The sequence below is a fragment of the Amia ocellicauda genome, chromosome 22, assembly GCF_036373705.1.
Source record: "Amia ocellicauda isolate fAmiCal2 chromosome 22, fAmiCal2.hap1, whole genome shotgun sequence".
NCBI classification, from domain to species: domain Eukaryota; kingdom Metazoa; phylum Chordata; class Actinopteri; order Amiiformes; family Amiidae; genus Amia; species Amia ocellicauda.
Genome location: NC_089871.1, coordinates 15,447,324 through 15,460,151, shown reverse-complemented (window position 1 = coordinate 15,460,151; position 12,828 = coordinate 15,447,324). Strand labels below are relative to the sequence as shown.

The 12,828-nt window shown below is 44.8% G+C and overlaps 2 protein-coding genes across 3 annotated transcripts in view; one reads left to right on the top strand and one right to left on the bottom strand.

The window, feature by feature from the left end:
• Positions 1-4,411: 4,411 nt before the first annotated feature.
• On the top strand, positions 4,412-7,104 carry LOC136717795 (uncharacterized). The gene is made up of 3 exons (XM_066695319.1): positions 4,412-5,683; positions 5,861-6,033; positions 6,836-7,104. Exons 1-3 carry the CDS (start codon positions 4,985-4,987, stop codon positions 6,981-6,983), a joined length of 1,020 nt encoding a protein of 339 aa, XP_066551416.1. The 5' UTR covers positions 4,412-4,984; the 3' UTR covers positions 6,984-7,104.
• Positions 7,105-7,549: 445 nt separating this feature from the next.
• The window catches only part of abca7 (ATP-binding cassette, sub-family A (ABC1), member 7), a 33,983-nt gene continuing 28,704 nt past the window's right edge, over positions 7,550-12,828 (bottom strand). The window contains exons 39-49 of one of the 2 annotated variants that reach the window (XM_066695318.1): positions 12,594-12,717; positions 12,219-12,348; positions 11,931-12,051; positions 11,738-11,800; positions 11,276-11,382; positions 11,035-11,176; positions 10,721-10,855; positions 10,518-10,621; positions 10,173-10,265; positions 9,721-9,964; positions 7,550-9,599 (exon numbers count right to left, since the gene is read on the bottom strand). In XM_066695318.1, the coding sequence (XP_066551415.1) occupies positions 9,294-9,599; positions 9,721-9,964; positions 10,173-10,265; positions 10,518-10,621; positions 10,721-10,855; positions 11,035-11,176; positions 11,276-11,382; positions 11,738-11,800; positions 11,931-12,051; positions 12,219-12,348; positions 12,594-12,717 (1,569 nt within the window). In that variant the 3' untranslated portion in view covers positions 7,550-9,293. Of the gene's footprint in view, positions 9,600-9,720; positions 9,965-10,172; positions 10,266-10,517; positions 10,622-10,720; positions 10,856-11,034; positions 11,383-11,737; positions 11,801-11,930; positions 12,052-12,218; positions 12,349-12,593; positions 12,718-12,828 lie in introns of both variants that reach the window. The other variant, XM_066695317.1, reaches the window with a different exon arrangement.

Genomic DNA, 12,828 nt, shown 5'->3' with positions numbered 1-12,828 from the left:
TCAATCAAAATAAAAACTCATCAGTATCTAACTATTAAAACTCAGATCATCACAGAGACCAGGACTCTCATCTGTCATGATACTAATTAAGTTAAAATTAGTTATGGCCAGAGTGCAGAATAATTGAGAATCTTTTAAAATAGGGACCAGGGGGGCAGGGAGCTCTGACAATGGGACACGTTCCACTAAGGAAAGAAAACAAAGGGAAACTGCTAGTAGGAAAGTGCCAGGAGTATAAGGAACAAGATGTTAAGACTTGGAAGCCACAGTGCTGGCGTGTGACTATGATGTTGTAGGAGTGACAGAGACATGGCTTACAGACAATGATTAGGATGAATACAAGTTGAAAAGATACACACAGTATAGGAGAGAAAGGCAAAATCGGAGAGGTGCTGGGGCAGCACTGTATATCAAAAATGACACTGAGGCAGAATCCGGAGGATTAGTGGTAGGAGTGTGTTACAGACCACCCAACTCAGATATTCAGCAAGATGTTGCATTGTACAGTGTAATCAGGACTGAATGTAGCAAGGATGTGGCTGTTATAATAGACTGGGAAAGCCCAGTTGGGACTACAGAAGCAGAAATTGAATTGGTTGAGATGGTAAATGACTGCTTTCTAACTCAATCTGTCAGGGAACCAACTAGAGAGAGTGCATGCATTGACTTGATTTTTTCAAATGACCAAGATAGAGTCAGAGGGACACTAGTTAGAGAACCAATGGCAAACTGTGATCACAATATGGTTAGCTTTGAGGCATACTTTCAAAAAACAAGGACCAAGTCTAAAACAATGGTCTACAATTTAAAAAAAGCAAACCTTGAAGGTATGAGGCGGCACTTAGAAGAGGTAGACTGGAGCACACTGGATACAGAGTCTGTTGAAAATTGATGGTTATATTTTAAGAATATACTACTTGAGGCTCAGGAGAATTTTTTACCAAAACATAGCAAATCGGCCAAAATGGTATAATAAAAATATGCAAAAAAAAGAGAAAGAAAATGTTGTATTGTGCATATAGGGGATAGAGATTAAACAAAATTCAAAGAATATATAGAACTGCAAAGAGATGTTAAGAGTTGTTAAGAGTGGGATCATGAAAGCAAATAGGGAAATAGAAAGAAACATAGATCAGGATAAATGAGGAGGAGGTACTAAAGGGACTAGCAGAATTAAAAACATACAAATCACCTGGACCAGATGGTATATTTCCAACAGTACTTCAAGAAATGAGGGAAATTATTTATAGGCCACTAATTCAAATATTCCAAAAGACACTTAGGTTGATGTATAGGAAACAGAGGGTGTCGATTAGAGGAGTTGCTTCTAACTGAAGTGAGGTTGTTCCACAGTTCCACTGGGATCAATACTAGGGCCTTTGCTTTTTCTAATCTATATTAATGATCTTGACTATGGGATAATTAGCAAACTTGTCAAATTTGCAGATGATACTAAAATAGATGGCTCAGCAGATACAATCTCAGCAGCACAGGTTATTCAAAGGGACTTAGATAATATTCAGTTGTGGTCTGACACCTGGCAAATGAAATTCAATGTGGACAAGTGCAAGGTATTACATGCAGGTAACAAAAATGGCCACTGTAATTACACTATGAGAGAAATAGAACTGGAAGAAGTAACACATGAGAAAGACCTAGGAGTCTATGTGGACTTTCCCCATCCAAACAATGTGGGGAAGAAATAAAAAAGGCAAACGGAATGTTAGGGTATATTGTGAAAAGTGTAGAATTTAAAACAAGGGCAGTGATGTTCAGACATTGCACTAGTTAGAGCTCATCTGGATACTGTGTGCAGTTCTGGGCTCTACACTTCAAGAAAGATATCGCTGCTCTAGAAGCAGTTCAGAGGAGAGCAACCAGACTTATTCCAGGTCTGAAGGGAATGTCCTACCGAGTGACTGAGGGACCTGAACCTTTTCACCCTGGAACAGAGGAGACTACGTGGGGACTTGATCCAAGTCTTCAAAATCATGAAGGGCATCGACCACATCAAACCAGAGGAGCTTTTCCAGATCAGCAGGGACAAATGGACCCAGGGACACAAATGGAAATTGGGCTTCAAGGCATTCAAGACAGAAAACAGGAGTCACTTCTTCACACAGAGTTGTCACAATCTGGAACACACGCCCCAGTGATGTGACTGAAGCTGAAAACTTGGGAACAGGATAGGATCCTTGGATCACGTAGTTATTAATGGATACCAAACAAGCACGATGGGTCGAATGGCCTCCTTTCGTTTGTAAACTTTCCAATGTTGTCTCTTTCACAAAGATACCCAGATCACCTTGGCTTGTTCCTGTAATGAAGCGCCTTTAGACGATTCCCCATGCCTGTTTGTGTCCTTTACCTTTCTTTTGTTGGTTTGTTTTGTTTGAACTCCTTTAGTATGGAATAAACAAAGCCTGGACGCTAAGACCAACCCTCCGTGTCCTTCACTGAAATGGTACATCTTCAATTGTTTGCCAATAAAAATAATAATTGAAAAAAAAAAAAAAAACCCTGTGATTTCCTTTTGAACATCATTGATTAGCTATTGTGTGTGTCTGTGTATACATTTATCCATATCTGTCTGTATGGCAACATTTACAGTGAGGGAAAAAAGTATTTGATCCCCTGCTGATTTTGTACGTTTGCCCACTGACAAAGAAATGATCAGTCTATAATTGTAATGGTAGGTGTATTTTAACAGTGAGAGACAGAATAACAACAAAAAAATCCAGAAAAACGCATTTCAAAAAAGTTTTACATGTTAATGAGTGAAATAAGTATTTGACCCCTTCGACTTAGTACTTGGTGGCAAAACCCTTGTTGGCAATCACAGAGGTCAGATGTTTCTTGTAGTTGGCCACCAGGTTTGCACACATCTCAGGAGGGATTTTGTCCCACTCCTCTTTGCAGATCCTCTCCAAGTCATTAAGGTTTCGAGGCTGACGTTTGGCAACTCAAACCTTCAGCTCCCTCCACAGATTTTCTATGGGATTAAGGTCTGGAGACTGGCTAGGCCACTCCAGGACCTTAATGTGCTTCTTCTTGAGCCACTCCTTTGTTGCCTTGGCTGTGTGTTTTGGGTCATTGTCATGCTGGAATACCCATCCACGACCCATTTTCAATGCCCTGGCTGAGGGAAGGAGGTTCTCACCCAAGATTTGACGGTACATGGCCCCGTCCATCGTCCCTTTGATGCGGTACAGTTGTCCTGTCCCCTTAGCAGAAAAACCCCCCCAAAGCATAATGTTTCCACCTCCATGTTTGACGGTGGGGATGGTGTTCTTGGGGTCATAGGCAGCATTCCTCCTCCTCCAAACACGGCGAGTTGAGTTGATGCCAAAGAGCTCGATTTTGGTCTCATTTGACCACAACACTTTCACCCAGTTCTCCTCTGAATCATTCAGATGTTCATTGGCAAACTTCAGACGGGCCTGTACATGTGCTTTCTTGAGCTGGGGGGCCTTGCGGGCGCTGCAGGATTTCAGTCCTTCATGGCGTAGTGTGTTACCAATTGTTTTCTTGGTGACTATGGTCCCAGCTGCCTTGAGGTCATTAACAAGATCCTCCCATGTAGTTCTGGGCTGATTCCTCACCGTTCTCATGATCATTGAAACTCCACGAGGTGAGATCTTGCATGGAGCCCCAGACCGAGGGAGACTGACAGTTATTTTTGTGTTTCTTCCATTTGCGAATAATCGCACCAACTGTTGTCTTGTAGCCCATTCCAGCCTTGTGTAGGTCTACAATCTTGTCCCTGACATCCTTGGACAGCTCTTTGGTCTTGGCCATGGTGGAGAGTTTGGAATCTGATTGATTGATTGCTTCTGTGGACAGGTGTCTTTTATACAGGTAACGAGCTGAGATTAGGAGCACTCCCTTTAAGAGAGTGCTCCTAATCTCAGCTCGTTACCTGTATAAAAGACACCTAGGAGCCAGAAATCTTGCTGATTGATAGGGGATCAAATACTTATTTCCCTCATTAACATGCAAATCAATTTATAACGTTTTTTAAATGCGTTTTTCTGGATTTTTTTGTTGTTATTCTGTCTTTCACTGTTAAAATACACCTACCATTAAAATTATAGACTGATCATTTCTTTGTCAGTGGGCAAACGTACAAAATCAGCAGGGGATCAAATACTTTTTTCCCTCACTGTATCTATGTTTACATTTTGTTCACAAACACACACAGTGGGCCATATAATTTTCCATCTCTATGTATGTAATAAATATAGATATCTGAGAGAAAACACATATTCTTAAATGCACATAACAGCTCTAGACTGTTGCCATAACTGCAATGCTGTAGTAACCGTGTCTGAATGAGACTGATAGCGTGGCGGCTGTTCAATAGGAAGTGGAATGCTGTTTGGCCACTGTTTGTTGTTTCTGCCCTGGCACGACTGCATGGGCAGCACATAGCACTTTATTTCTGGGGCTGCTCAGACGGGGTTAAGATCATGGGTTGAACACTCAAGACCTGATGTTGGCGATGTAGTTCTGGTACGTCTTTCCCTGCCACTTGTGTGTGAATCCCTGACAACCTTTTTCTGAACTATCAAAAATCAACAATTACCATTTGTTTTTGTATTGTGCGTCCGATTTCATTTAAGACAACAGTGATTTGTTTTGTCTTATTAAGGGAACTAACAAACAGTGAAAACTGGTTCGCGGACACAGTCTGTTATTATCCCAGACATATGTGAAACTAAAAACTGCCTTTTTTTTTAACTGGAGACAGAATTACATTGTTCCGTTTGCAGTCAGTGTTGCCAAAGGAAAACATGGGCATGACGAGAAGAAAAGCTTTCGCAGGACTTGAGGTGATTAATTGGTTACCCAACCTTCTGGTCTTTTGCTGGAGCTGAAATACCTGTGTTTACTTTATGAGGTGTTAGTCTGGTATCCCTGGAATTAAAAGACCGTTTTTGTTGGGTGGAAAAAGAAGAAGTGAGAAACGGACAGAAACGACAGGATGAAGGCACGGCAACAAGGAGTGTGTGGGAAAATCAGGCTGAGATCTCACTGTCTCCCCCTGGTCTTGGAGCCTGGGGAGCTGGTTGTGAGTGTGGCAAGGTGTCCCCTCCCTCCTTGTAGGGGTCCTCTCCCCAGACTCTCTCGAGGGTTCAGGCTGGGCCATCCAGGAGGAGATGAAGACTCGCAAGGCCAGGTTTTGAATGAGATGCAGGAGGGAGACACAGAGCCAATGGGAAACCGCAGCAAAGTTGTGCGGAAAATCTGCATCGACCTCCGACCTGTCCTGGCAGCTGCCAACGAGTCGGGCGACCCAGCAGAGAGACACTCCTATATCCAGGATAAGACTGTGGGACAACGCGGTTCAGCTGCATCCCAGCGGAAGGAGAGCCCTTCCCCACAGCCAGGTTTCAGGACCAGGACGTGGTCTCCACACCCCAGGAGGGGATCAGAGGCAGCCTGGCTGGTCAAAGCTGCTTTGCCTCCAATTGCAAAGCCCACAGTGAAAAGCCCACCAAGTCCAGAGCCTGTGAGGCCCCCAGGGTTAACCAATCACCCTGTGGCACTAGTCAGCCTATCAGAAGATGGTGTCCTGACCACCTCCTCCAATCAGAGCCCAGGAGCAAGCGACGTGCTCCCGTTTCCCAAGATAATCTTGCAGAGGAGCAGTTCTCGGAGTGGCACTCTGAGCTCTGAAAAGGTAAGGACCTTGTTTTGGTGTTTTTGTCTGTGTCCTTTGCCTGCCATGAGCTTAAGACAGGGGGAGATCTGTTGTATGGAGACAGGAAATCATGGGGGTACTGATGTACTTTGAATGTCAGTGTGCTGGTCGGGGAAATCTCAACTCACCAACAGTTTCTCTGTCTGTTGTCCTCAGAGACCCTCACTGCAACTCCCTGACGTGGCAGTGCCAATGCAGCTGCTGCTCCAGACAATGAGGGAGAGAGGGAAGAATAAGGAGGGAACCACCTGCGCAGACCACCTCCTCCTGGCAGGGACTCTGCGTACCCTGAGAGAAGGGCTCCTTCAGCCAGACATCCCAGCCAAACTGTAAGCACCCATTACAGCTTCCTACACTAACAACGTAAAACAAGCAATATGGTTAAAAGTCACAATCTTATACTGAATATAAAGATAATACGCAGCAACATAAAAATTAACATTGCAAGAGGTGATTCTCAGGCAGGGATTGTTGTTGTGGCTGTTGCAGTGTCTCTGAACATTTGAAAATAAAATACAACCCAAGAGCTCTTTTGATGAAACCAAACAAGACATCATAATCATTTTAAAAAGTGCTGCTGCAATCTGAGCCAGGCTGATTGGCAATCCAACTATGCCCAGGTTTGGGTCACGGAGACCTGAGACACTGGATCTGGGAGTGGGAGCGTTGAGGTGTTATTACCCTGGTCTAGGGGCTTCCTGCTGCGTTTAGGCCTCAGAGAGAGAGGGCTGCTGTCATTACACTCCTGCTTTTGCCGAGCACCAATTTCCGCTCGAGCCAATTAACCCAGCAGACGCGTGCTTCACAGCGAGTGCGTCCAATCTATCTGCATAACTAGAAACTTCCCAAGCCCGTTTCCACGTTTGGAATTGCAGTTGCATGAACCAATTACCTGAACATCAAAGACTTTCTCTACTGCTTACATAATACAGAACACTGTGATACCAGGGGAACGACCATCAGGGAAGAGGACATTGGTTTATACTGTGGTAATGAGGGTTGGGGAGTGTAGTTATAGCTGAGGGTTGAGGTTCAGGACAGAGTAAATAAAACAAGTAGATTGAATATATAGAGTACCTGCTGGAGTGTCATTTTTGTAGTGACACTCCTGACACTTTTTGGTTTCTTCAGGGATGAGACGTTCCTCCAAAGCAAGCCAGGCGGGGGACGCTGGAGAAGCAGAAAGGTGAACGACTTCAACTTGCCTTGTCGGCTTCCCCCGAGGAGAAAAGTGTCTGTGACTCTCAGTCTCTCAAAGAGTGGACCTCCTGCGCTGTGAGCTCGGCCTCCATCCCATCCTAGCAAACTCATATCAGACTCACTTTGAAATGATGAATCGAAGCCAAGGAAAACAGCTTGCAACCAACCAAAGTTTTATTTACTGTGTGTGTGTGTGTGTGTGTGTGTGTGTGTGTGTGTGTGTGAGAGAGAGAGAGAGAGATGTATATATCCACATGTATGCAAACCTTGAAGTATACAGTACTGTAAAATGTAGGAAAAGAGCTTGCATACATTCTATAATATGATTTAAAGATCACATATCCTTTGAATTTGTACAGTCCACTGTGATATTCTACAATACATTTTAACAGATCAAATAATAATAACCATAAATCTACAACCCAACTTCTGTATCAAGTGTCCCAAGTGGCTGAGCACAAACTGCTGACTGCATAACACTGAAAATAGTTTTTCCAGCACATACGATCAGTTCAGATTTCTCCAATGAAGCATCTGTACAACAGAAGAGACCGATGTAAATTTTGTAACACGGTGCAGTTTCTTTGCGTGTATTGCTTTGATGTGTTGCATAAAAAATTATAAATATACTATTTTAGAGCAATTCAAGATGATTAAAACTATTAAAACAAAGTAAAAACGATGACAGATTTGATAATATAAATAAAAACATAAAAAACAGCCAATTAGAACACTATTGTAGACTAAATTAATCAATATTAAAAATAATTCACACAAAGTATTCATATGGGTAGTAGCCCAAAAAAGTTGTTTTTTAGTGTTGGTAAAAAATGTATTCTCCAAATGGATAGCGCTGAAGGCCTCTTTTCTCCTCCCTGTCTCAATGTATTTGTCTTGAAGCCGTCAGTGCTATTAGCCATTATTATTATTTTTTTGCTTATGGGCCACATAATCAGATTTAGGGGCCAAGACAGAAGTAAAACAAACAAACAAAAAACCCAGAAAATACAGTGTAAGGACAAGCAATCGTACAGTGCATTAAAAATACAGTAACAAAAACAGGTTGACAGAAATCAGTGTCTTTCTGACTAAGGGCACCAACATGGATTAGTCAATTATGATTAAAACAAGGATTATACTTTAATCCTGTGTCACAAAACCAGGTTTTATAGTTAATACAAGATGAAATATTTCTTAAACCAATATTAAAATATAAATCATATTGCACACTTGTTTTTAACCTAGGTTTAAATGTCAAATGTGAATTAATTTTAAACCTGGCTTGGAGGTGGTTTAAACTTGTACATGTGCCAGTATGTGTGCACAGTTTATCCAGTAACTAGTGCTTCTTAAAGGCTGAGAAATGTGTGGATCTGTTAAGTTTGACTGATTTTTATTGAATCAGATTGTACCAGTGTTTTTGTTCCTAACTTTATCCACTCTCACCTCAAACATAATGGTTGTTATGAGAGATTATCTATTAACGTTACTGGTAACATCAGAATTTAAAAAAAATGTTAATTAAAATATTTATTAAAATAACCTCTGTAAACCATTTATAGAAGAGGCTTTAATTTAAGGTGCAAAGTGCTAGCAAAGCTATCTCAATACAGTGAAAACTGTCATAATGTACAATACAAATAATACTATTAATCGCTTTATTTAAATTAGAAGAAAAGTATTAAGTTTAAGTATTTTGTATGTATTTTTTGTAACATTATGGTTCAAGTTTTACATTTATTTTCATGTTTAAATAAGCAATATGCAAGTGCAAAATGTTACAGTTAATCATAGATCTAGGATAAGTATCTTAATCCAAGATTTATTAACCCAGGTTTACCATTGGTGGTGGCTAAAAAAGTAATCTTGGTTGAACTAATTCCAAGTTAGAACTAATCCAATCATTTTTCAATCCATGCTGGTGCAATTAGCCCAGAGTGCTACATATGGAAAAACAACCAAAAGATCAGACATGTAAAAATCAAAAGAGCTGCAGTGGTTTTGTGGAGTTGAAATGTAACAAAGGGATGTAACAAGACTGTGGCATCAAAGTGCTGTGTGCATCATGCAAACTTTCACAACGCAGTCTTGTGAAGGGCAACGGAGGGGGCAAACAGCTTTGGCAGTCGGTAACTGGCTCGGTTGTTGTTTGGTTTGGATTAAAACAGCAGGCGAAGGGTGGCAGTGGTAACTGAAATTGATGAGCAATCAGCATATGAACTGTAACAGATTCCAGTCCTAGTGGAGAATGAACAAGGCACCAAAGTCAGGGACCTGGTGTGAGGAACCACAAGAGCAGGATGACTCACCACTGAAGCCACTGGAGACTGGAAGAGCCTCCTTTGGCATGCAAGGCAGCTCTGCCTGGAACTGCTGCGCCATGTGAGATTCAAACCCTGCTCTCCAGCACACTGTCGTCCTGCAGGAAGAAGGTCAGATGATCTTGGTCCTTAATGTCAGGAGGGTCCCTGGTGCTCTTCTCTACCCCATTCACCATCACCACCACAGGTGGGGTGTCCTTGCAGTGGTCTTGGGGGCCCTCAATGGGCAGAGCATCCTCCCCCACCATCTCCAGCACTTCACTGGGCTCACCAGTCCCGTCTGCGGCGACAGGAGGGCCCTCTGCCAGCCCATTGACTGTTCCCTCACCCAGCGGGTCATCGTCACTCTGCTCCTTGGCAAAGTTGATAAACACCTACAAGACACCAGCACGTTACTCACTCGTTCAGAACATTTTCCAACTCCCTGTGTAATGGCTGCATTTCCACCGCAAAGGAAAGAACCAGATATTTTCAAAAGGCAGCACTGAGCCTCACCTGATCCAGGGTGGTCTGGGAGACAGAGTAGTCCTCGATGCCCAGGCGCTGGCGGTTCTGGGAGAGCACGGCAAAGATGCTAGCCAGGGGGCAGGCACGGGAGGGCAGCTGGTACTGCAGCACATTTTGGTGGCGCTCCTTCAACTGGATGCTGGGGAAGGTGGCCCTGATGAACATCTCCACGGGGCAGGGCTGCTGGGGCGGCTCCGCGAGCCGCAGGATGATGGTGTATCCGTCCCCGAACCTGGGGAGAGCACATTGGCACAAGGGGCGTCAGAGGTCAGAAAGGACAAGGAAACAGCTGTAAAGGTAGCCATGTATGCCTGTGCGTTCCAACAGAACTGTCTGACCTCAGCAACAAAGGAGACTGATGCCACCCAGACATTATGGGTTCATTAACATGCGTGTAAAGACCCTTTGAAGCGAGACTGGGGAGCAGCAGTGGAAGGTACCTGTTCTTAAGGTGCTGGACTGAGCCCAGACAGCGGAACCGGCCATTCACCATGATGGCCATTCGAGTACAGAGAGCCTCACACTCCTCCATACTGCAGAGACAGGGACATGGGAATCAGCAAAGAGATGGAGGAAGACAGAACGAGAGGTTTCACTACATTCTTCTTTCATGTAACTTCAGTTTGACCAAAAAAACAACAGTCTATGTTGATAAAAAAAATACTCTTAAAGCCTTAAACACTCTTGTCCACCACAAAAGATTTAAGTAGAAACGACCCTACAAATAGAAACCTGCCTGTCACAATCCAGCTCCCAACTCTCGAGACTCGGGGGCGTCCCCCTACCTGTGTGAGGTGAGGATGACCAAGCGCCCTTCTTTGATGACACTGAGGATGCAGTTCCACAGGAAGCGTCTGGCCTTGGGGTCCATGCCTGTAGTGGGCTCGTCCTGGCGGACAGTAGATATGTGGAATTTAAGTGCATGATCTTGAACGGTCGGTCGGCTTCGTGAATGATCTGACACACTGCAGGAGAAGTGCGGACTCACCAGGAAGATGACAGGGGGTGCTCCAATGAGGGAAATGGCGGTGGAGAGCTTGCGCTTGTTTCCCCCGCTGTACCCCCCTGCAGGACGCTCGGCATACTGCGTCAGGCCCAGCTTCTTCACTCCCCATTGTGCCACCTGTGGGGGCAGCCATGAAACAAGGTTACACTCTGCGGCTGAACATTCCCCCACCCCGCCCACTCAGAGCCAATTCACTGAGAATACCCAAACAACTGTCCTGAAATAACTATTATCAAGAGCACCCTTCGATGGCCAGTTTGTGGCTTTCATAATATGGAAGAATGTGATGGGGTTACCTTTGGAACAGCCTCCTCCTGGACCCCCCTCAGACGGGCGTAGAACTCCAGGTGCTCTCTCCCTGTCAGAAGGTCACTGATGGCATCAAACTGGGGGCAGTACCCCATGAGCTGATGCACCCGATCCAGGCTGGTCTGCACACTGTCAATCATAGAGGCATAAGATCCTTCATAACAAAAAAATAACAACAAAAAGGGCAAATATTGCAAATCAGGCCCCATGGAGGATTTGAATGCAAACCTGTAGCCGCTAAGTAACGCTTCTCCACTGGTGATGGAGGCGTCTCCGGTCAGCATGCGAAACGTGGAGGTCTTCCCGGCACCATTGACTCCCAGCAACCCAAAACACTGCCAAGACAGACGCACACTGTCAGGTTACACATACTCCCTCTCACAGTAAGAACTTGCATAATTGTTTCCCCTCAGCAATAATTGTTCTGTTCAGGAGTGATGTAGGGTCTTTCTGTGGAAGTGCACTGCATAATGGTTGTGCATGGGTGCGCCGTGCAGCATTTCTGTCTGGTTGTGCTGTGTGGAGTTGCTGTGGGATATTTCTGTGTAAGGGCATTGTGCTGGGCATGCTGGGATATACAGTAGGTGTTCTGGTCTGATCCTTCGTCTGCAGCGTGTGGAGTTGGTATGTAAGGCTCATTACAGCATGGATGGACAAGCAGAGTATAACATGGCGCTCTGAGAGTCTCACCTCTCCACGAGGGATCCCCAGACACAGGCGATCCACAGCTGGCTTTTTTCTCTGCCTGTACACCTGCAAGGACACCAGAATGAATTTATAATAGCATTGTAGTAGCTCTTAGGCCCGGAACTTATCTGGGTTCTGTAAATGAAGTCCTATTAACACTGGATACAGTGAAGACTCCACAATCCCTCTCGCCCACCTTGGTCAGCTCTTTCAGAGTCAGTACGTCGCCCTTGGCCTTCCCGCCGCTTACTCTTGCCCTCTCCCTTGCGACATCCTCGTCCTCTAGGCCAAGTGGTGGCAGAGTGGTAGAGAAGGGCCTGAGGGGAACAGACTGATACTCTGAACACCAATAACACACAGACAAGCTCTGCTGCCATTAAGTAAGAACAGACTAGGGCCAAACGTTAAGACACTTCTCAGTCACACAACTTCCCCGCCGTCTCCCATACAAATGCACAATGAAACCGAACTCGCATGGCTGTACCTGAAACTGATGAAGAAGTTGTACTGCAGCAGCAGAGTGAAGAGGAAGAAGATGACTCCCTGTGTTGCCATGGCGAACACGTTCTTCCCCACAAAGTCCCAGGACAACGGGGACGAAGTCGTCTTGGCCCCTGCAGAGACGACAAATTGATTGTCAAGGAAGGAACTGCTGTGAGCAAGCATGGGAAGCAGGGATGATAGAAACAGAAGAACATGGCCAAAATGTGAAATGTACTCCTGGCAAACAGCATTCATTTCTCTTTCCAATGGGTGTCTAACAGGGTCCAGGCGCAGCTGCGGTTGCTACCCTTGCAACCCCTCTGATGCCAGCCTCAATGCCTCCCTGTACACTCCCCAAGGCACCATTGTGTCCTACCCAAGCGCTGGAAGGCGTCCATCATGGCCTGGTTCTTGGCCATGTCGATGAGCCCCCGGCCCAGACAGAAGTGAGGGAAGATCAGGAAGACCTTCTTCAGGATCTTATTGACATCATTCAGAGTCTGTATGGGCAACAAGAGAACAGGGCATCAGCATTTTCGATACGCCTGGCAGCACTATGCAGCACAGGGAAACGCAAACCAATACTGGCCTTCCTGTGACAAGCTGAGAAG

Bases quoted from the DNA above. Each gene is read 5' to 3' on its own strand.
- LOC136717795 (XM_066695319.1), top strand. From the start codon at position 4,985: ATGAAGGCACGGCAACAAGGAGTGTGTGGGAAAATCAGGCTGAGATCT. The intron at 5,684-5,860 runs GTAAGGACCTTG...TGTTGTCCTCAG, and splicing joins GCACTCTGAGCTCTGAAAAG to AGACCCTCACTGCAACTCCC. The intron at 6,034-6,835 runs GTAAGCACCCAT...TGGTTTCTTCAG, and splicing joins CCAGACATCCCAGCCAAACT to GGATGAGACGTTCCTCCAAA.